Source organism: Protopterus annectens, chromosome 16.part0 (assembly GCF_019279795.1).
Source record: "Protopterus annectens isolate FY-2018-M chromosome 16.part0, PAN1.0, whole genome shotgun sequence".
Taxonomy (NCBI): domain Eukaryota; kingdom Metazoa; phylum Chordata; order Ceratodontiformes; family Protopteridae; genus Protopterus; species Protopterus annectens.
The window spans coordinates 16,687,962-16,710,730 of record NC_056750.1 but is presented as its reverse complement, the minus strand read 5'-3'; the positions used below and the strand labels follow the sequence as shown (position 1 = coordinate 16,710,730).

General features: G+C 43.7%; 1 protein-coding gene across 2 annotated transcripts in view; it reads left to right on the top strand.

Moving 5' to 3' along the window:
* LOC122791001 (hamartin-like) overlaps window positions 1–22,769 on the top strand; it is a 1,885,581-nt gene that overhangs the window by 278,168 nt on the left and 1,584,644 nt on the right. For both annotated transcript variants that reach the window (XM_044058745.1, XM_044058744.1), the window contains exon 3: window positions 6,021–6,094. In XM_044058745.1, the coding sequence (XP_043914680.1) occupies window positions 6,021–6,094 (74 nt within the window). The remainder of the gene's footprint in view (window positions 1–6,020; window positions 6,095–22,769) is intronic.

Genomic DNA, 22,769 nt, shown 5'->3' with positions numbered 1-22,769 from the left:
CTCTCTTAAGCATGGGAGCTATTCAGTTGGTACCAGAAGAGGAAAAGGGACAAGGTTTCTCCTTGAGACTTTTCCTGGTACCCAGAAATGACAGTTCATGGCATCCTATCCTGGACCTGTCTACTCTAAACACCTTTGGGTTTTTGGTGATTCCAAAATTCAAGATGTTGACTCTTCACCGGTTCGCTATGCTAGGCAAAGACACCTGGTTGGCAACACTAGACTTAAAGGAAGCATACCTGCACATCCCAATCAGGGAATCTTGCAGAAGATACCTATGCTTCAAAGCAGGCTACATGCACCATCAGTTCTCTGCACTACCCTTTGGCTTATCTACTGCACCCAGGGTATTCACAAAGTACCTAGCTCCAGTCATTGCATTTTGCAGGCAAAGAAATATTCAAGTATACCCATACCTGGATGATTGTTTAATTCAGGCAGAAAGCCAGGACATACTTTTGAATCATCTGGCCTTTGTACAAAGGGTGCTATCTTGCCTGGGGTACACCATAAACGAAAAGAAACCACACCAGGTACCCTGTCAACAAAGCGTATTCTTGGGAGCAAGCTTGAATACAACTTCCCAGATGGCTTTCCTCACGCCAGAGAAACAAATTCATTTGACAACCTACTTCAAACAAGTGGCCGCAAAAACCCTGCTATCTGCAAGGCAAATACCACAAGCCTTGGGGTTCATGGCCTCCTGCATTCTTCTAACTCCATATGTAAGACTGTATATGAGGAAACTACAATGGTATCTAAAAAGCTTATGGTGTCAACATTCTCAGGATCTAGAAGCAATGATTCCTATCATACCTTGCCTACGCCTAGAGTTTCTTTGGTGGGCAGAGGCCTGCCACCAAAACAAGGGACTACCATTCACACTACTCCCTGCTGCCCAAACCCTAACAACAGACGCATCAGACTATGCATGGGGGCTCACCTGGCAGGGAAGTGCATTCAGGGCAAATGGAACCCAAATCAAATGCACTTGCATATCAATCAAAAAGAAATGTTAGCTGTACAGAATGCTCTGATAGCCTTCAAGGACCACATTCTTCCAGGACAATTAATGGTAAAGATGGACAACACCACTGCTATGTGGCACGTAAACAAGCAGGGAGGTGCACATTCTTACCCCCCTCTGCAGACTAGCCATGGCATTGTGGAACACAGCCCTGAGCTACCAAGTGCATCTACAAGCTCAATTCCTGCCAGAAAAACTAAATACACTGGCAGACGAACTAAGCAGAAACTTCATGGACCCACACGAGTGGAAACTGGAACCAAGGATTTTCAACATGTTGACAAGCAAATGAGGGAGCCCAGATATAGACCTGTTTGCCTCCCCCCACAGAACTATCAATTGGACAAATTTTGCACAAGGACTCCCCACAAACAAGCTTGGAAAGTGGATGCTCTGTTCTTCAGCTGGAAAAACCTATCAGTTTATGCCTTTCCTCCTCTGCCTCTGCCCTCCAAAGTGCTACTAAAGATCAAACAAGACAAACCAAGGACGATTTTGATTGCACCAGACTGGCCATCACAACACTGGTACCCCCTCTTGCACACTGTATCACTGTTGGCCCCATGGCACCTGCCTCGGACTCCTACCCTGTTGTGTCAGCAGGAGATCCAGATCCTGCACCCTCAGCTTCAAACACTGAACCTAGCAGCCTGGCTAATTACCTAATCTCTCCTTTACCATCCCTCAGTAAACCAGTGATGGATATCATTTTAGAGGCAAGGAGGATAAATCTTATGCTGAAAAATGGAAAAGATTCTGTGCCTGGAACCAATCTCAAGGGATGAGCACAGCAGTGCCCAATTTACCTCAGATTTTACAATACTTAATTGAGATGCTTCACAAGGGCCTGTCTTGTCTTTCTCCTCCATCAAAATTCACGCCTCAGCCATTTCAGCTCATTATAGCACAGAACCTCCCCTCTTCTCTCATCCACTGCTCAAGCAGTTCCTCAGAATTTATAACCACCCAGGACAGCTCCAACACCAGCTTAGGACCTTAACTTTGTATTGGAAAAACTCACTCTTCCTCCTTTCGAGCCAGCTGCTAGTGCAGATTTAAAATTCCTTTCTTGCAAAACAGCTTTCCTTTTAGCAATCACTTCAGCAAGAAGGGTTTCTGAATTACAGGCCCTCATGGCAGTGGAGCCTTTCATCATCTTTCATGCAGACAGGGTGTCTCTCAGGACCAATCCCTCCTTCATGCCCAAGGTGGTATCTAGTGTGGCCCTCAGTCCATTCATTTGCCAACCTTCTTTCATAATCCACAGAAGAAAGGGGAATGGATACTGCAATCCTGAGATGTGCACAGACAACTTAGATTCTACTTGGACAGGACTAAACCTCAAAGGAAATCTGACCAACTGCTAGTGGCATTTGCTGCAGGGGCAGAGGGGAAGGCTATTTCAAAGCAAACCATTTCCAAATGGATAGGCCATTGCATTCATTTCTGCTACAAGCACCATGGAAAACCTATCTCACAGGAGATTACACCCCACTCAATCAGGGCTGCATCTACCTCTACAGCCTTTCTCAGAGGCGTCCCAACCAGGGACATCCTAGAAGCTGCTACCTGGAGTTTGTACATACCTTCACCAAGCATTACCATGTGCCAATTTTCTCTAAATCCAGAGCTGGCTTTGCCACTGCAGTCTTTGCAGGGCCTTATAGCTGGTCCTTATGCTATCTAAATTCCTCCTCCCATCCTTAGCTTTAGGAATCTACCCAAATGTGATGACTGCAACAGTGATTCGCAAAGAACATAGTACAGTTGCCTACACTTAATAAATGAAGATGTTCAAGTTTATTCACTGTTACAGTCCTGGTTACCCTCCCTCCAGCCCCCTTACTTCTTTTGGCTATACCTCTACTCTCCTTTACTATGCTCAAAAGCTTTTTGGTGTATTTGCTTTTTTGTTGGAGGTATAACCTTGTATATTTATAGATTTAATTGCTTCCCATTAGGGGGGCACCTGACAATTGTGGCAAGCAAAACTGATGTAATGGCGTCGGCTGCATGTTTTATACCCCTGAAGTCACTGAAGAAGGGACAGCAACCGACGCGGGACCCAAGACTTTGTTAATCAGGCCTACTGAGAGGTACTGTAAGCATATAACTCAAATGTGATGACTGCAACAGTGAATACACTCGAACATCTACATTTATGATAAGTGTACACAACTGTTCTTTCTTGGCATGGATGGAGTAATTTCAACCTCAGCTGGAGCATTGTCAGGAGGTCAAAGAAAACATTGAAGAATTCCTGAATGTGGTGGACATGCCCTCCTCTGAGAAGTCAGTATCAGACACAGATGGTGGAATTGGGTGGCTTTTGGTAAATGTGGTTATGGCCGCAGTCAGATCATTTTACTTTGGCAGTCTTTAGGAGTGGTTGAGATCTGGCAGTGTTGTGTGGAGAGTTTACAAAGTATTTTTGCTTTGGCAAATTTAGATAGTGGTCTTCCTTTCCAGATGATGCTTTTGTGTTATACAGGAGTCAAACCCTACACTTTCCTTGCAAGTCATCCTCCAGGCTGCTGGAAAGAAACTCTGATTCCGGAGAAGCAGTGCAGAGTCTGTGCAAATTGTGGACAGGGATCAGATCTTTGTACTACATGGGTGTTAGAGAGGTCATGGGGTGTTGCCATTACTATTTACTTATTTCTTGTGGGCTTGCAGAAAGCTAATGACTTTCTAATTCAGCACAGCTTACTGGAAGTGTTGTAGAAATGCAAAGTTCTAGAGCCATTGTTTTGTGGAGTGGAAGCTATGTCCACACTCTTTGTGGAAAGTTGGATGTATTTAGGCTGGGTACAGGAGTATATCAAGGATGTCGCATCGCCTGTCTTGTTTTATTTTGGGTAAGATATGAGGGTGCCACTAAGTATTGAACCTATCCAGTTTGAGAATGTCAGGATATCATCTCTGTTGCTTGCAGATGATGATGATGATGCCCTTTTAGCCTTAATAGTTTGTATTCTGGAGCAGTTTGCTTTTTGTTGTTACTGCTGTGGGGATCATCAAGTTTACCTCAGTACTTGTTCAATTGACCCATTTGTTCCCCATTAAAGCAAAACCGTACATCTCATTTTTCCTTCTGTGGGTGGAGGTGAGTAGCAGAGAACATTGCTATTCTCTGTCTCAAGGACGGGGGTGTTTTTATTTTAAGCCCCAATACCTACAACCACACGCCCAGTGGTTGGTGTGGAGTGGGCTTCAGTGAAGCACATCACTCACTTGTGCAAGTGACGCAAACCCTCACTGTGGCCTACTCCCTTGAAGTCTTTGTTTTTCACTGGGTATTCTCCATGTAGATGTGCCATGGATATGCACCCCACACACTACTCCTTTCTGAGAGAGGCAAGCAGGCATTGCCAAGTTATTCCTCTCTCATCCCATCTCCAGCTCTTCCAGTGCAGGGACTGCTAGTTACATCGGTCCTCATCTGTGGTCGTGTGCTTTGGGTAGTTGGTGAGAAATTAATCCTAAGTATAGACTGCAGAAATTAGATTTATTTTCAGGGTGGTTGAGCGTTACTGCTTTATAGAGTGAAGAGCTCTGAAAACAATCAGAATATCGAACTGTAGCCAGTATTTCTCCATATATTTCTCCATATTGAGGGGAGTGAAGTTCTTGTGGGTTGAGTACCTTCTGAACATGCTCCTTTGCACCTCTCACAGGAGATGCAGCCGTCAAGAACAAAAGGAAGAGTTCCCAAGGCAGTGATAGGATCCATGAGAGGGTTAAGTCACCAGTCAAAGGCAAAAGGAAGAGTTCCCAAGGTGGTTCTAGGATCTGTCAGGGGGTTAAGTCACCAGTCAAGGACAAAGGAAGAGTTCCCAATGCTGTTCTAGGATCTATCAGTGGATTAAGTCACCAGTCAAGGACAAAGGAGTTCCCAAGGTGGTTCTAGGATCCATCAGTGGATTTAAGTCACCAGTCAAGGACAAAGGAAGAGTTCCCAAGGTGGTTCTAGGATCCATCAGTGGATTAAGTCACCAGTCAAGGACAAAAGGAAGAGTTCCCAAGGCTGTTCTAGGAACCATTGTAGGGGTTAATTCTTTCAGCCTGCTTGTGAACACTTTGAGATTCCCAAGGATGAGTTGGACAGTTTTACTTGGGCTAAGGAAGACTGTTTTATCCTACTCCACTTTCTACTGCCATAATCCTTACCTGGAGAAGCAGTGTAGAAAATGGATATATTTACAATGCTGGGTCATGATCATACAGTGGTAAATAGTATTGAACCAGAAAAGCAGAACAGACATAAATTAGAGATTTTTCAGTTAGTTGAAAACTGGAATTATGAGTATTACGTCTGTGCCAGTTTATTATTTCATGATTGATGATGAAAACCCAAAATGCAAAATTTACAGCTATTCTGTAAGTTCTTACCTGTATTGCGAAGCTTTTCGTTAATTTCGTAGATGCAGAGAGACACACACACACACACACACACACACACTTATAATCCACCAGTGCTAAAATATTCTGCAAAAGTGAAGTCTTTTAATAAGTGTTTTGTCTGAAGTCTTCAACAGTTCATAAATCTGAGGAAATTGTGTGAGGGATGGTATGAAACGGTTAGTTTTAAGATAATTGGTTTAAAATTGCTGGTAAACATCAGGGTGATTTGATCACTTTGACCAATGCTGATGTGACACACCCCAACCCCATGGTAAAATGGAAAACGTGAGGGTGATGATTGTCATTGCTCAGTTGAATGTGCTGTTTATTGAAATGCACTGGAAAGTAGTAGCTCAGCGTAAGAGTTGTGATGTTTTGGGCAGTGTGGAAATAAAGGTGCAACTTGCTTTAGACACGTGCATTTAATGTTTGAGTACATTATACCTAAGAATTTCTAGGTAACAAATCTAGTTTCCAAGTGTATATTTAATTTAATAATATTTCATTTTTACCATTTTTGATTACTACATATAGTCAAACCTGTTCGGGTTTGTGTGGTTTATTATTATTATTATTATTATTATTTTAGCCAATGCTGGAGCATGTGCGAATCCACCCTGAGTTAGTGACTGGAACCAAGGATCATGAACTGGACCCAACAAGGTAGGGGAGATTCAGATGATTGTAGCAGCAGAAATGATTGTGTTTATGCTTTAGGTATTGACTTTGTACTCATTCGGTGTACATCTGCCGTTCTGGAAATGGATTTGAAGTATTGGAAGAGGATTTATATTTCTGAGGTTAGGATGTTGCAATGACATGTGAAATGTGCATTACCACAGTTAAGGAGCAGACTTTTCTTTTTTGGTTTGATGGATGTTTTGAAGTGTCACCCAATTTTAAGTAAAAAAAAAAAAAAACAGTTTGAAATCTGCTCAGTTTGTGTTTCTTACATTTCTGTGGATTTATTTTGAGACCGAGTATTGAGAAGTACTATGCACAGTCAGGGACTAGCTTTGCCACTTGTGTTGGATCCTGTTTTTGTTGCATGAAAACCTTTTTTTTTAATTTGTAACTTTAGATCAGCTGCAGAAGTGTATATTTGTAAGCTAGACTAGTGGATTTGCCCCTTCCCCATCAAAAATGTCAAGGTAAAGGAAAAAGCAAAATTCTTTGAACATATAAATACTGTAAACTCTTGAACAATGTTCTGTTAAGTAAAACATCTTAAAAGTGAGAAAGAAGCATGTTATTTTATGTTGCACTATTATTGTGGAAGAGTGATCAATGTGAATTAGTGCACCAAGGGATGTATAACATAAAGATAATGAGAGTTAATGCCTGGGGCCGGTACTGCTTATTGCAAAAACATGTTTCCTTATGAGTTTCAAACAAATCCACCTGTCTGTGTTTTACTCATGTCTGAACTGCATTACATGGTTTGTAATCGTTGTCTAGTTGAGATTGATTAAAAGGCATTAATGTGTTCTGAGAAGTGTGAGCTACTGGTAGTGGCCTGTGCTGTGAGAATCACTGTTTTGCTGTTATTACAAATCTGTGTCTTGAGCTGCTTTAGACTGATGGTGGGGAGAGGAAGCTTGAATGAATTACCTGATGAAAGCAGCTCTCCTTTGTTGGAGGGGGTTCCTAGAGCATTTCTTCCTTGACGTGCTTTTTTAAGAGTGTATATGAGGATCGATGGCTAGACACTTAGTGACTTAAGGATCCTGAAGAATGCTTCATACCTGAAACTACATGTATATCAGTTCTGGGTCTGAGACACAGAAGGGTAGCTCTCTAACTTTGTGTAAGATGATCTTTATCCATTTAATGGCCAGCCTATTTTATGAGGACCAACAACTGAGGGAAGGTCAGTCAGATACTGCAGCTTCTGTGGCTGGAACACAAGTCCACCTAGGTGTGCATATGTACAGAATCTAGTTATCAAACTTGTGTAGAAGAAAGGTTTTCCAAGTTGCCTGCCGACTAACAAGTCAGCTGGAGCTCTCCCATTGTTTAAAATGCCAAAGTCATCAATATGGGTAAAATCTGGTTGCTGGGTAGTAGCTGTACTGCCTAGATGGCAAAATAAGAAGACATAGTGAAAAAAGTAAAAAAAAATCAACCAGAAAAGAAGGGAAAGCTCTGGTTGGGAAGAATCTTGCAACTGTTGGGCAAAGAGCAGTTCAAGTTTCAGCCTTAGTGTAGGAGGTGGCTACCAATAATTTAGAGAGGGGGGGGGGGGGGGAGTCAAATTCAATCAAAGGTATTTATATATTCCCAGGTATAGTTCTTATTTTTAAAGTCATATGACAAAAGGATGGACAAATAGAAGAAACTATAATTAGATATTCAGGTGAGTATATAAAACTGCTGAAATTGGAGACTGAAGCAAAGGATAGACTGAACACGATGCTTCTCAAGAAGAGCTGCTTAAAAAAAAAAAAAAAAAAAAACCTTAAGTTAGAAGACAGAACACACAGAAAATGTGAGATTATTTTGCTGTACAAAATAGAAACTAGAAAGAACAGATTTCATTAATTTTGTGAAAGTACAGGTAAGCAACTTTGTTGGTATTCCACAGCAGGATTTGTGAATTAAGAGGATGTCGTGAATGTGTTCCCTAAATCTGATGGAGATGTGAAGCAGCTACATAAAAATTGACTTGCTAAGCTACATAAAAAATTGACTTGCTAGTCATTAGTGTGTGCATGAAAACTGCAAGTGGAAACAAACATTCAGAAGAACTGTCATGTATAATATGTGGGAGTAATAGCTTTTTATGAGAATGACTGCTTTGTAACTACTTGGAATGTAAGTGGTCTTATTGCTAGACAAAAAGAGTATTGAATTATTTTAAGGAATGTAGGGTGCACATAGCACTGTGACTGGGTGTGTTTGGATAGTACTGAGCATGTGGATTTGACGAAGAAAATATTTTATGGTGAGCATTCAGCAGAATACCAGGAACAAAGGTTAAGGGAAGTAAATACTGATTGCAAGGTGGAGCCCAGTAGTGATAGAGGGTTAAAAGGATAGTGATGGTAGATTTATGATAGTAAGGAGTTACTGGGAGAAGAAGAGGATTATACCAACATGTATTTATATTCATTTATGCCAGCATGTATTTACTTTCCTCTTAATACTACTGTTCAGAGCTTAGGATAAGTTTGGGAAAAATAATAGACTTTCAGAAGGGAAAATTATTTGTAGGTTAGGTTTAGAACCTAATTTGCAGTAGTGAGGATGTGTCAGGAAAACCTAGAAGAGAAAATGTAACAAAGGAGGGTAGATTTCTGCAGCGGTATATAAGAACAGTTGGTACGGAATGTGCACATTCAGTAGAAGGAACATGGATAGAATATGCATTGTTACTTCTCAGGATGCAGTAACAAGGCCAGACAGATAAAGCTTATTTCACAGGAACATGTGTATTTCATTGAAAGCTTTGAGACCCATTCAATAACTGTATCAGCTCATACACGAGTAAAAGCTAAGAAAAAGGATGGATGGTGATGGTGTAAAAATGAAATGCTGACTCTTTCCTCTTCAAAAAATAAGTAGAATTTAAAGAATGGTTAGTGGGTATGATTTGAGAGTTGTTATGAAGGAAATTACTTGAGAAGGAATAGTGAGTGATTAGGATAAAATGAAACTCTTTAAAATCATGGCAGAAATGAGGTATATATATATATATAGGAAAGAAGTTGTTGTTGTGTCTTTCGGCTTTTCCCGGTTAGGGGTCGCCACAGCGGAACTCCAGTCCGCTAATGATTAGCAGTTGATTTTTACGTGCTGAGTTGCCGGCCCCAACGCACAACCTTCAACAAAGGTACGCCCATCCACGCATGTCTCCACAGTAGACGTTCTAGCTGAGAATCGAACAGGACAACGTCTTGCTTTGAGGTGACAATGCTACCGCAGCACCACCACCGCGGATTTAATATATAGGAAAGAAGTAATAGGAATTATTTAGAATGTCAAAGATGAAAGAATATGCGGAAGAGCAGTAATCTTGCAGAAAAAGAGTAAGTAGCTGCAGAGTCCTAAGGGAAAAATGAGGGAGTATTTGGACAATATGCATGAGTTTTAAAAGTTTGCTGTTAAGCAGCTATATTGTGATATCTAGAGTGCACAATGTTTTATTGCAACAACGTACGCAGCAGAAAGTGTTGTAACAAAACTTAAGGAATCTATGACAAGAAAAAAGACCAGGAATCTATGACAAGAAAAAAGACCAGGGATGCTGTAGAGATATTTGAGGTGCTTCAGAAATGTTATGACTGTATGTGTAAAGCAGAGGAATGGGGAAACAAAGGCATAGATGGAAATAGTTATCGAAGACTTAGTTATACCAAGGTTAAAAAAAAGAGCTCAGCAATTAATAGTAAAGTGGAAGGAGAGGAGATAAAAAGTGTTTTATAATCAATCACTGGGCAAGTCTCCAGGAACAGATGGTATTCCTGTGGAAATTGGGAAGTTAGGATGGAAGAAGGGGATAACGATCTAGAAGGCTTTAACAGTATTTAAAAAAGTGGGGGCTAGATGAAGTCCAAGCATCATGAAGGAAAGCTGTAGTACCCAAAGAGGGCGAAGACCCTTCGTTTCTGGCTTCATGTAGACCTCTTTTGATTTCAAATCATGATTATAAAGTGCTTAGTATGATAATATTACCAAAATCAATAGATATGAATCAGTGTGGATTTGGAATGGGGGACATATTTGCTAATATTAACACAATGATGATGCCCAGCTACTGTTTTGAGAGACTTGATGCAGAGAAAGAATTCAGCAGAGAGTCATTTGGGATTCTTTTGAGTAGGACAACAGTAGAATTTGTATTCCCTGATATAATAATAATTGCATAACTGCACTTTAACCTCAAAGTGTTGCAGACATGTCACTTGCACTACTACCCTCAGGACACTTCTAATCATTGTATCCTGTCACTGTGAACTTTCTCTCTCTAGTTTGCCAGCACCTGCTAAAAAGCATCTAAATCGTGACACCTCAGAGTTCTGTCTAGTCTCTATTCTACCCATATCCTGTTACATACATTGAATTTCTCAAAACACAGGCTACAGGTTGTTGCCTAACAACAAAGTAGCCACAGAAGTAAACCTAAATACATGTTTTCTTCTCTATGATATTAAGCAGTGATAAGCATCTTGACCTGAATAAATGTCATATCCCCCACCTGCTATCCTGCTTTTTCCAAAAAACAGTAGTTTCTATCCAATCTTAGGATTACAACTGAAAATGCTAATCTCAGATGCATCAGCAAAAAAAAAATGCAATTTTTTGCTTGTGTATCACTTTACTCCTCAGACCATAGTCACAAACACCTGGTTGAAATAAAGTACCAAAGATGATGTAAATTTGCTTGCCTCCAGGCTTCAGTATTCTTAGACAAAGTGAACAAGAAAGCCAATAGTATTGCCATTCTGAGCAAGAATACTTTTGATGGGTCTCCATTTCACAAATCTTCATCAATGTCAGTCATTCTGAATTTGTAATCATGCTGTTTAAACTTAACCTCCGTAAAAACTTTTTTTTTTTTTTTTTTTTTTTTTTTTTGAGAATACTGCCCCCAAGCAATAACTTCTCTCATTACTGGCTTCCTCTCATGGGTTTTGGACAATATAAAACTAGAAACCATTTTACTGGGGGGATGTCAACATTGACTGAAGCATACTAAAGAGAGACAACTCATCCAGTGCAGTACATCTGTGTAGCTTCTCTCACCTGATTAATATACCATCTTTTCGTTCATCCAGTCATTTATTTTATTTATGTTTACCAGGGTAGTGCAGTGATCAGTACTGACTAATTTCAGATGCAGCCCTGGAAAAGAACAAAGCAGTTAAAGAAAAACTACAGAAATGTAAGCAGTAACAGAGCAGATATCCTGAGCATCGGGCAGCGCCGCTTAAACAGGTTTAAACTATTACCGGCTCCACAGATCTGCTCTTGACTTTTTCCTTTGGAACTGATCTGTATCTCAAAGGAAGCACTCTATTTTCATTTTATAGCCTTTACTTGCACTTAGAAGTAATCTTATAAGCACTAAACCTCTCTTATACTCTTTTAAATACTTAACACCCTACTGATCCTCCTTGATCATTCAGGGTTGGGAGGGTTGCCTAATGGTTAAGGTGTTTGTCTTGCAAGCACAAGGTGCAGGGTTTGAGTCTCACAAGGGATAATTGTCTAGGCTTAAAATGGCTCACAAGGGCAGTTAGCTTAGTACTAATCCATGAACCATGAACCAAAAGTATTAATCATAATATCCTGACATGTCCAAAGGCCAGTTTCGTGTGTACTCTCCAGTCCAGTTGATGAATATGGGAATCTTAAGGCAATGTTACAACTGCCTTATGTACACAGACAACCCTCTCCTCCTCCCAACAAACTCAAATGCATGTCAGAGATGCAACCATATAGCCAAACTGGAGGCTGAGCTCTCTCGACCCATGACTGGCACAGTCAATCAGGAGGAGAAGGTAACCACACACCACAAATCCAGTCTCACATAGACCTATAGCAACAACAAACCAAACACATAAACACAAAAACATACTCGGAGGCTCTAAATAAAAATCTGCCTAAGCAGCAGAGACCTCCAAAGCAGACACCCAAACAACTGCTACCCCACAACAATACCCACGTATCACATAGTCCACAAAGTCAGTGTGCCACACAGTCACAGCCCTTAAAACTAAACAACACACCTAATACACTTGTAATAGGTGACTCTATTGTCAGACACACTGATGTCCCACTCACCAGGCTGAACAAGGAGAAGGTCACTGTAAGCTGTTTGTCGGGTGCCAGGATCCGCCACATAACACATGCACTCAGGTCACTCCAAAGCAAGTGCAAATATGACTCCGTCATTGTCCATGCTGGTGTGAATGACCTGAGATGTACTTCCCTGGACTACATGAAAAGAGACATAGAGGAGCTCTCTGAGCATGTAGCCCAGGCCGGTATGACCCTGACCTTGAGTAGCATCTCACCCTCACCAAGAATGATGCCACAGTATAAGAACAAAATGATAAGTTTTAACAATTGGCTAAAATATTGGTGTCATTCAAAGGGGATCCAGTGTCTGTCGGCCTGGGATGACATGCTCGACAAGCCACGTTGCTTCGCTAGGGACGGCTTGCACCTGTCACCCCTGGGCTTTCGAATACTGGCTAAGACTCTTGCCACCCCCATAGTGCCTTTTTTAGGCAAGACTCAAAAGGCAAACCCACCTCCATAGACAATACAAGGAAAAAGAAACTAAGGGTAATGCTGCTCAACGCCAGAAGTCTAAACCTCAAAATGCACGCACTCGAGGCTCTCCTCAGTATGGAGAACATCGATGTCAGTGCAGTAACAGAAACCTGGTTCAAGGCTCCCGAAAGCACCCCAGCACTACCGGGTTATACTTCATACCATGCTTTTCGGCCACAAAACTCGGACCGAACCACAAAAGGAGGGGGAGTATCCATATACATCAAAAATACCCACGCCTCCAGGTTAGTAGCACTGCACGAAGCAACAGAAACCATCCATGTGCAACTAACAGTGGGCAAAACTGTCTTTCAGTTTGTAGCCTGCTACAGACCACCCTCCCAAACTCAGGAACCCCACTCTGCTTTCCTGAGAACACTGGAGAATATGAAGGTCTCTCCAAACACCATTATATTGGGTGACTTCAACTACCCAAACATTGACTGGGTAAACTACTCAAGCCCACACACCCTCGCCCAACGGTTTCTAGAATTTATAAACTCAAATGCTATGGAACAACTGGTAAACACCCCCACAAGAGGGGAAAACATATTGGACCTGGTCATCACCAACATAGGGATTCTATGTTGTGTTCCACACCAGAGGTATATACCCCTCACTGGTAAGGTCAGACCATAAATTAATCTCACATCCATATCCCGTCCCCACCCCCAGCCAAGGTAACCACGGTGAAGAACTTCTCAAAAGCAAACTTCACACTTCTCAAAACCAAGGTGGTATCCTTCAAAGCCCCCTGGCCAGTGGAAAATACGGCTCAAACTGCAGAATCCTTTACAAACGCATTCTGTGGACACCTACAGGAATGTATGGATTGTGCTATCCTAAATAAAACCAAGACTCACTCCTCCAAAGGCAGGAGACCTGTCTGGTGGACCCTGGCCATAAATAAGCTATACAACGAAAGGAGGAAACTACTACATGATGGAGCAAAATCCCAAAAAGGGAAGGCATCTCTGATCAGTACCAGCAAGAAGCTACGATCCCTCATAAAATCATCTAAAGCCAGCTTCGAAAGAAAAATTGCACAATACACTAAAGACAATCACAAGGCCTTCTTTAGTTATGTCAGGAACCTGGCTGGCTACTCCCAGATATGCTCTGAGTTAGTGCAAAATGACAAAAAATACACTGAACCCACAGACATTGCCAACATCCTGGCAGACAGGTTCAGTGCAAATTTCTCCCCCCCAAAAGAGCAAATCTCCATCCCAACAGAGTGCAGCCTCCCAGACATCACAGATGAACAGGTGAGAGCTGCCCTCTCCAAAGCAAAAAACACAGCATCAATGGGACTGGACGGTGTCCCGGGCTGCGTCTTACACGAGCTACAAGAAGAACTTAACCCTCACATAAAGTCACTGTTCAAACTCTGCCTTACTACAGGATATGTACCCAAGGAATGGCGTACAGCAACAGTGGTCCCGCTGCACAAGGGAGGTGCCACAACAGACCTTGGAAACTATCCCCCTATAAGCCTGACTAGCTTGGAGAGCATCATCATGGAACTCATAAACAATGACACCGGGAACCTTCAGACACTGGATCCTACCCAATTCGGCTTTGTTAAGGGCAGATCTTGCCTCTTGAACCTGGTCAACTTCTTTGAAACAGTTACCAGGGCCATAGACGAAGGGAAGGTAGTCCACACAGCCTACCTGGACCTCGCAAAAGTCTTCGACACAATACCCCACTCAGGCATCATAAATAAGCTCACCAGCTTAAATATCAACCCCTGTGTCACAAGATGGGTTGCAAACTGGCTCAGGGATAGAACTCACATGGTCAAAATTGCAGGTGCCTTGTCAGACTCTAAACCAGTCACAAGTGGCGTCCCACAAGGTTCAGTCCTGGGACCTCTCTTGTTCGGTATTTATTTCTCTGAGGTACAGGCAAACACGGGAGGACTATGGCTGACCAAGTTCGCAAATGACTGCAAACTGGGTGCCATAATAGACTCTCCGGCTGACACAAGCATCCTCCAAAAGGGTCTCACAGAGACAGATGACTGGTGCCAGAGCCATGGCCTGAAGCTAAATGCCAAAAAATGTATTGTCATCCCCTTTGGGAAAAACAAAGTGCCCACAGATTACCACATAGGAGGTAATCCATTAAGTACGGAGGAATAATCAGGGATTTGGGGACCCAAGTCGATAGTAATCTCTCCTTCGACAATCACGTTGCCAAAGTGGTTAGAAAGACCTTCTATATAGCCCACCTTATCACGAAAGGTTTCACATCTAGATCGAGAGGTCATTGTGCCCCTCTATTCATCACTCATCAGGCCCATGATTGAATACAATGCCCCATTTGGGATGTACCTTACCCGACACCTGCAGCAACTGGAAGGACCCCAAAAGTACCTCATCAAGAGGATCAAGGGATTCAAACAGATGCCCTATGCAGTTAGGCTAAAGAAACTCCAGCTCTACTCAGTTGCTTACCGCCTACTCAGAGGCAATCTGTGCCTGACATATAAAGCCATGTCCAACCCAGAATTAATGGACATGCTCCACCTCATTAAATCCAAATCCCTTAGAGCTACACGCTCCAGAGACTTACACCTCAGCACAGAAATAAATAGGACATGCTGGAGGGACAGATTCATATCCCTGAGACTCCCTTCACTCTGGAACAAAATCCCAGTCCAAGTTAGGCAGAGCCCCTCACTGACCCTCTTCAAGAGAAATCTTGACGAGTGGATGGGAGATCGTAAGTTTACCCCTGGGATCTCTTCTGGGTCCCTGCTAGACAGAGGCACAATAAACTAACTGTAAAAGGGCTATCTTCTGTGACCTACTATTCAAAGGCACAGTCTACAAATCTAAAAGGGTGGCGAAAGCCAAACACACTCTGGCTAAGCTTATAAATGCTCTAGGGCAGATAGCCTAGTATCAACCTATGAACCTATGAAATCACTGTTGTATTCCGAATGGATGGGTTTTTACTACTGATGTCTGGGCAGGGTACGAAAGCCTTAACCTTCCCAGAGTAATATGTCCAGTGTGTGACCTTAGCCTGTTAGTCTAGGGGTACAGAAGCAGACATATGAGAGTGAATCCTCAGACTGTCTTTCCTCCATCCTAAAAGCAGATGTTCTTCATTGTTGCAGTCATCACCTGTGGGTTATCCCTGCTGTGGTAGCCCTCGGCCGGCCTGAATACCAGAGTCAATTTTTTTTGCATCAGCTGCAGTCGCCTTTAGTCTGACATCAGGTCATCAGTGCTATAAAGCAAGACAGCTGATGTCATTACATCAGTCTTTCTTGACATGGAACCCCGTAGCAAAAGCAGTTCGCACGAGTGCCAGTCGGTCTCTACCAGAAGTTGAATTTCAGCTGAAAATGTCTAAAGCTAAGTACCCTGTTGGGGATCCTTTTTTCTTGCACTAACTGATGTCCGAAAAAGTTAACAATTGTCTCGCCGGGGGAAAACAGATCCCACACCGAGACTTCCAGTCTTACTGCGTCGCATGTTTAGGTCCAGACCACGACATCCCCCGTTGCCGGTTCTGTGCCCTCTTTAATGCAAAAAAACATTTGCCATAGAGCTCTTTTTGTAGGCAGTTATTTTCGTGTTCCGTCTTTGCATTCCGATGTGGCGTCCATCAGCCGACAATATGTGGACATTCCGAAAAAACATAGAGATAAAGACAGAGACAGACCGCACAAGGCTAAGCCTTCCAACTACGCTACTGGTAAGCAGGTAGTCAGTTCTCTGGAATTCAGTGAGGTGCTTTCGCAGCCCCTGATGCCCGATTCAATATTTTCGCAGGCCTCTACTGAGACCCTTTCGGAGTTCGGTGTGCTGCAGAAATTTTCGTCTTCCGAGCATTTGGCTGTCTCTGCCTCAGTTGTGTCTGGAGCCTTTCACACTACCAAGTCTAGACAAAAGACGTCTTCGCACCCGACTGTTATTTCTCTCAGACCAATGGATTCTCTCAGGCCTAGAAACCAGGCCACTCCTCGGAACTCTGCTTCTAGTCACCATCTTGCTACTGCTCCACCACCCCAAGCACAAATGCTTAAAATGGCGGAGGATCTCATCTCCCTTATCCGGGGTAGTTAGACCACAACTTCTAAAAGGAAAAGGCACTCTTCTCTAGAAATTATGATGGAGCAGAATTCTGAGGAATCAGACTATTCAGTTTTTGAAGAGGAACAGCATCTCTTACCTGCTTATGAGGATTCAGATGCAGAGGAATCCATCCCTTCTGTTTCCCCTCCAGAGGACCTTTCCTTTGGGGAAACCCTTCACTCCCTCAGGGAACATATCCAATGGGAATCCCAGGACTTCCCACAGTCTAAGAAAAGACTTGGAGAATTTCTGGACCTGCCCCAGCACAGACCCCTGGCCATCCCTGTATTATAGAAGTGGTGGATGATGTTTTTCATGAATCTAGCTTAGCTCCTGATGCCCTCCCTCCTGGTCCCCGTAAACCTGACAGGTACTACAGAGTCCTGGATTCTCGCAAATACCTGTACAGAAATCCTGCTGCAGACCCAGAGGTCATTACACAGGGACCTAAAGGAGCTAAGACTAGTTCTCTCAAGAATCCTCTTCCTTCTGACAGGGACTCCAGAGCTCTGGACAGATTGGGTAAAAAAGTATACACCTGTGCAACCTTAGCCATCAGAGTACTCAGTTGTTAGTTCCATATGTTAAAATATCAACAACACACTTTGGAACTATTAAAACAAACGATTGCTACCTTTCCTGACTGTACCAGTTCAAAATAGTTAGCAGATTTACTGCACTCTGCTTGTCAAGTGGCCAAACACTCATTACAATGTGGATATGACACCCTAGAAGCCTCTAGCAGGGCAGCAGTGACAGGATCTGTTATTAGGAGATGTGCATGGCTGAAGGAACAACCTCTCCCTGATCATGTCAAGTCTAAACTTATTGATGCACCCTTGGATAAGGAGCGCTTGTTTGAGGAAAAAGCAGAAGAGGTGCTTAAAAAGATGGAAGACAAAGCAAAATCTATGCAGACAGTAAAAGATTTCTTTCAGGTTCAACCTCCCAGATTCAGCAGGAACTTTCCCTCTAAGCACTGGGCTTTCCTGCACCTAGCAGACAGGGCTAAGGTAAAGCCCTGCAGGGACAGATCATCCAGGCCTGTAGTCCAGGGTCAGCAGAGATGCAAACAATGGACCACTTCCGTATCTAAGGCAGGGAGTTCTAAGCCTACCTTCTTTGGCAAACACTCACAATGCGACTCCCCCTGCCCCCTCTGCCCTCCCTCCCTTCACTCATCAAAAACTAGGAGGAAGGCTATTCCTCTTCAAAGACAATTGGCTTTCTGTAACAAAGGACCAATGGGTCTTAAAGATAATTTTTCAGGGATGCAAATTCTCTTTCAGCAAACTCCCAATTCCAAGAGGGTACCCAGACTTGCCTCCAAATCAGTGGGCAGAGGCACAGAAACAGGTCCAAACTCTCATATCCCAGGGGACAGTATAACCTATCCCCTCAGATCAAACAGGCAAAGGCTTTGATTCCAGACTATTCCTTGTTCCTAGAAAAGAGGGCACTTGGTGCACCATCCTGGATCTATCCATTCTGAACACCTCTCTGGTGGTTCTCCAAATTCAAAATGCTGACTTTGCATCAGCTGCTGCCTATGCTAACAAAAATGCCTGGCTAGTGACCCTAGATCTAAAAGATGCCTAGCTCCACATCCCCATCAGGGAATCATGCAGGAAATTCCTGCACTTCAGAGCAGGCTAACAACACTTTCAGTTCTCTGCACTGCCCTTTGGCTTATCTACTGCTCCCAGAGTATTCACCAAATGCTTGACCCCAGCCACAGCATTCTGCAGACAGAAAAGTATACAGATTTACCCTTACCTGGACAACTGCCTCATTCAGGCGGAGTGCAAAGAAAACCTGATGCAGGACCTTCACTTTGTCAAATCCGTCCTAACTTCCCTTGGGTTCACCATCAACGAGAAGAAATCAAAGCAAAACCCCACCAGGAAGATCATTTTCTTGGGAGCTGTGCCAGACATAGCATCCCAATTGACCTTCCTATCCCCAGAAAAGCAGAGCTTCCTGCCTCTCTACTTTACCCAGCTCACTTCCAGAAGTCACCTCACTGCACGGATGGTCCTGTAAGCCCTGGGATACATGGCATCTTGCATCCTTCTCATTCCTCTGGCCAGGCTTCACATGAGAAAACTTCAGTGGAATTTAAAGAACCTTTGATGCCAGCACTCTGTCCCTAGAGACCTCTCTCCCTCTGATCCCTAGTATAAGGGCTGAGTTTCTCTGGTGGGCAGAGGCCCATGCCAGGAACAAGGGTCTTCCCTTCATCCTCTGCCCTTCTGGCCAGACCATCACCACTGACGCCTCAGACATTGCTTGGGGTGCTTGACCCAGGTTAGGGGGATGATACTGCACCTAGACTTACAGACTCTCAATCTTTCTGCATGGCTTATACCTTAAAAACTAACAAGGAGTCCCTGTTAAGCAAATGGTCCTAGACACCATCACAGAGGCCAGAAGGCCGAGCACCAGAAAGTCGTACGCTGGGAAATGGAAAAGATTTTGCTCCTGGAACCAGTCCAAAGGGGCCAATACCTCCCATCCTTCCATCCCTCTTATCTTGGATTGTCTAGCCGAGTTGCTCAGTAGTGGCCTCTTTCTCCTCTATTAAAATTCATGCCTCAGCCATTTCTGCCCGTTACGATTCAGACCCACTCCTCTTCTCTCATCCTTTGATTAAGCAATTCCTCAGAGGGGCTTCCAATATCAGACCTCCCAGAAGGCCTCCCACACCAACCTGGGTCCTGAATTATGTTCTAGAAAAACTAACCTTACCTCCTTTCAAACCTGTTGTTTCTACAGAATTGAAATACCACTCCTGGAAGACTGCCTTCCTGCTAGCTATCACCTCAGCCAGAAGGTTATCAGAACTCCAGGCTCTCATGGCTGTTGAGCCCTTCATCATTTTCCATGCAGACAGGGTCTCCCTGAGGACTAACCCCTCCTTTATGCCCAAGGTGGTATCTGATGTGGCCCTCAACCAGGCCATATAGCTACTCACCTTCTTTCCCAACCCTCAAAACAAGGGGGAAAAAATTCTACACTCGCTAGACGTGCACAGACAACTCAGATACTATCTGGACCGTACTAAACCTTTCAGAAAAACAAACCAACTACTGGTCAGCTTTACCCCCTGGGGAAGAGGGGAAGTCCATTTCAAAACAAACCATTTCTAAATGAATATCTCACTGTATCCATTTCTGCTACAGACTACATGGGAACCCCTCCCCCCAGTCTATCCATACCCATTCCACTAGGGCAGCCTTCACTTCCACAGCCTTCCTCGGAGGAGTCCCCACCAGGGACATCTTGGAAGATGCCACCTGGACCTCTGTCCATACCTTTACAAAACATTACCACCTACCTCTTTTTTTCTAAGTCTAGGGCAGGGTTTGCCTCTGCAGTTCTGCAGGGCCTGATGACCCATGCCTAGGACTCTAACCTATCCTTCCACGCCTCTCCTCAGCTTTGGGAATCCTCCCGCAGGTGATGACTGCAACAGTGAAACACGAAGAACATAGTACAGTCGTGTACATCCCCCATGTAGCTTCTTCCCCTGGGGGGACATAAGCTTCCCACGGTGGCTTTTAGCTACAAGGACCACTTTCCTTTTTTCCTTGTGCTTCTGACGGGTTAGGGCAAGAAAAACTGATGTAATAACGTTGGCTGCCTTGCTTTATAGCACTGACGACCAGAAGCCAGACTACAGGCGACTGCAACTGAAGCAAAAAAACATTGACTCTGGTATTCGGGCTGGCCGAAGGCTACCACAGCAGGGATAACCCACAGGTGATGACTGCAACAGTGAATCCACTCGAACATCTACATTTATGGTAAGTGTACACAACTGTACTTTCTCTCAACACCTCTTAAAACAGTTCCTCAGAGGTGTGGCTCACATTAGATCACATAGAAGGCCACCTGTGCCAGTTTGGGATCTGACCTTTGTCCTAGAAAAGTTGACTTTACCCCCTTTTGAGCCAGCATCCTCCTCAGACCTCATGTTTCTTTTTTGGAAAACTGCCTTCTTGCTAGCCATCACTTCTGCCAGGAGGGTATCTGAGCTCTCCAGGCCCTTATGGCCACTGAGCCCTTCATTATTTTCCAGGGTCTCGCTCAGAACCAATCCCTCCTTTATGCCTAAAGTGGTCTCTGATGTAACCCTCAACCAGGCCCCACACCTACCTACCTTATTTCCTAAGCATACCAATGAAGGATAAAGAATCCTGCATACCCTAGATGTACACAGGCAATTGAGATTTTGCCTTGACAGGACCAAATCAGTCAGGAAATCTGACCAGCTACTTGTTTTGTTCACCACTGGGGCAGAGGGGAAACCCATTACAAAGCAGAACATTTCCAAATGGATCTTTCATTGCAAACATTTCTGCTATGCCTTCCATGGAAAGAGTCCTCCCGAATCCATCAGATCTCATTCCACAAGAGCAGCCTCTACCTCTTCCTGAGAGGGGTTCCTACCAAGGATATTCTAGAGGCTGCTATATGGACATCTTTTCACATTTTCACCAAGCACTACCAGCCGGCTGCATTCTCCAAAACCAGGGCAGGCTTTGCATCTGCAGTCCTGCAGGGCATGCTAGCGTCACCGTAACCTATACAGCATGCCTCCACCCACTTCGTCAGGTTTGGGAATCTTCCCACAAGCGATGGCTGCAACAGTGAAACATGAAAAAGATAGTAGTTAAGTGTACACTTACCATAAATGTAGATGTTAGAGTGTTGCAGTCCTATTTCCCTCCCATCTTCCCCCTTTTCTTTCCTTTATTTCTGTATCTTCTTGGAGGCTCCTACCTATTGGAGGCAAGAAAAAGTGATGTAATGGAGTCTGCTGCCACCCGTTATAGCCCTGACGGCCTGACATCAGCCACAGTCTCAGGACAGCCAACGCAGGAGGGAAATCCTTTACTCTGATATTCAGGTCAGCCGAGGGCTACCCAGCAGGAATAACCAACAAGTGATGACTGCAGCAGTAAATACACTCTTAACATCTACATTTATGGTAAGTGTACACACAACTGTACTTTTCTTTTCCTCCTCCTAGAGAGAAGGAGTGGATTTGTTTCTCTTGGAGACTTTTCAAGGCCATTATGGCCTGTAATCCACTTTCCTTTTTAGCTCCTTCTCCACTCCTCGGAAAATTCTTCCTTCAAAGATGAGGAGCTCTCAGATTCTGATGACCACTTCTTAGCTTACTCCTCTCAGGTTCACTCCACAGGAAAGATACCCTCAGATGATGACTCTCACTTGATTCCTCTGTGGAAGAGGCATCCTTCAGCAAGATCATTGTAAATATGACTAAACACTTTGAGTGGACGTCTAAGCAAATCTCTGATTTTCAAAAATGATAATACAGCCTGTTAGAAGTAGGCACCCCAGCCCCTTTTCCCTGGCCCACCATTACTGGACACCCTTCTGGATGCTTTTGCATTGACCCTCTGTTCCAGAGACTCAGCCGCCAGCTCCCAAAAGGCCTGACTGATTATACAAGTTCCAAAGGAGCTTAAGTTTCTTTTTAAGAATCTGAAAGCTGATTCTTCAGCTGTCTCACTAACTTCAGGCAAGCCATTCAAACGTCTGCCTAATGCTAATGTCCTACCCTCAGATAATGGCATCAGGGTCATGGATAGGTGTGGGTCTGTACTTCTTCTACCATGACTTTCAAGATCATGATTTACCAGACCCAGATGACCAAATACGTTTTGTCTGTCCTTAGTTTAAGCAGTGATGTTGACATGCCAGCCATGGACTCCAAACAGCAAATTTTGTCCATGGTCAGCCATTCAGGTGTCTAGACAAAGTGTAAGATGCAGCTAATACCAAATCAATCATTAGGAGATGCACCTTGTTATGCAACTGGCCCCTACCTGAAGATTTCAAAGCTAAGCTCCTAGACTCTCCTCTTGAGAGGAACCCGCTGTTAGGTGAGCAGGCAGTTAGCTTATGCAAAAACCCTGCAAGGTAATACTACG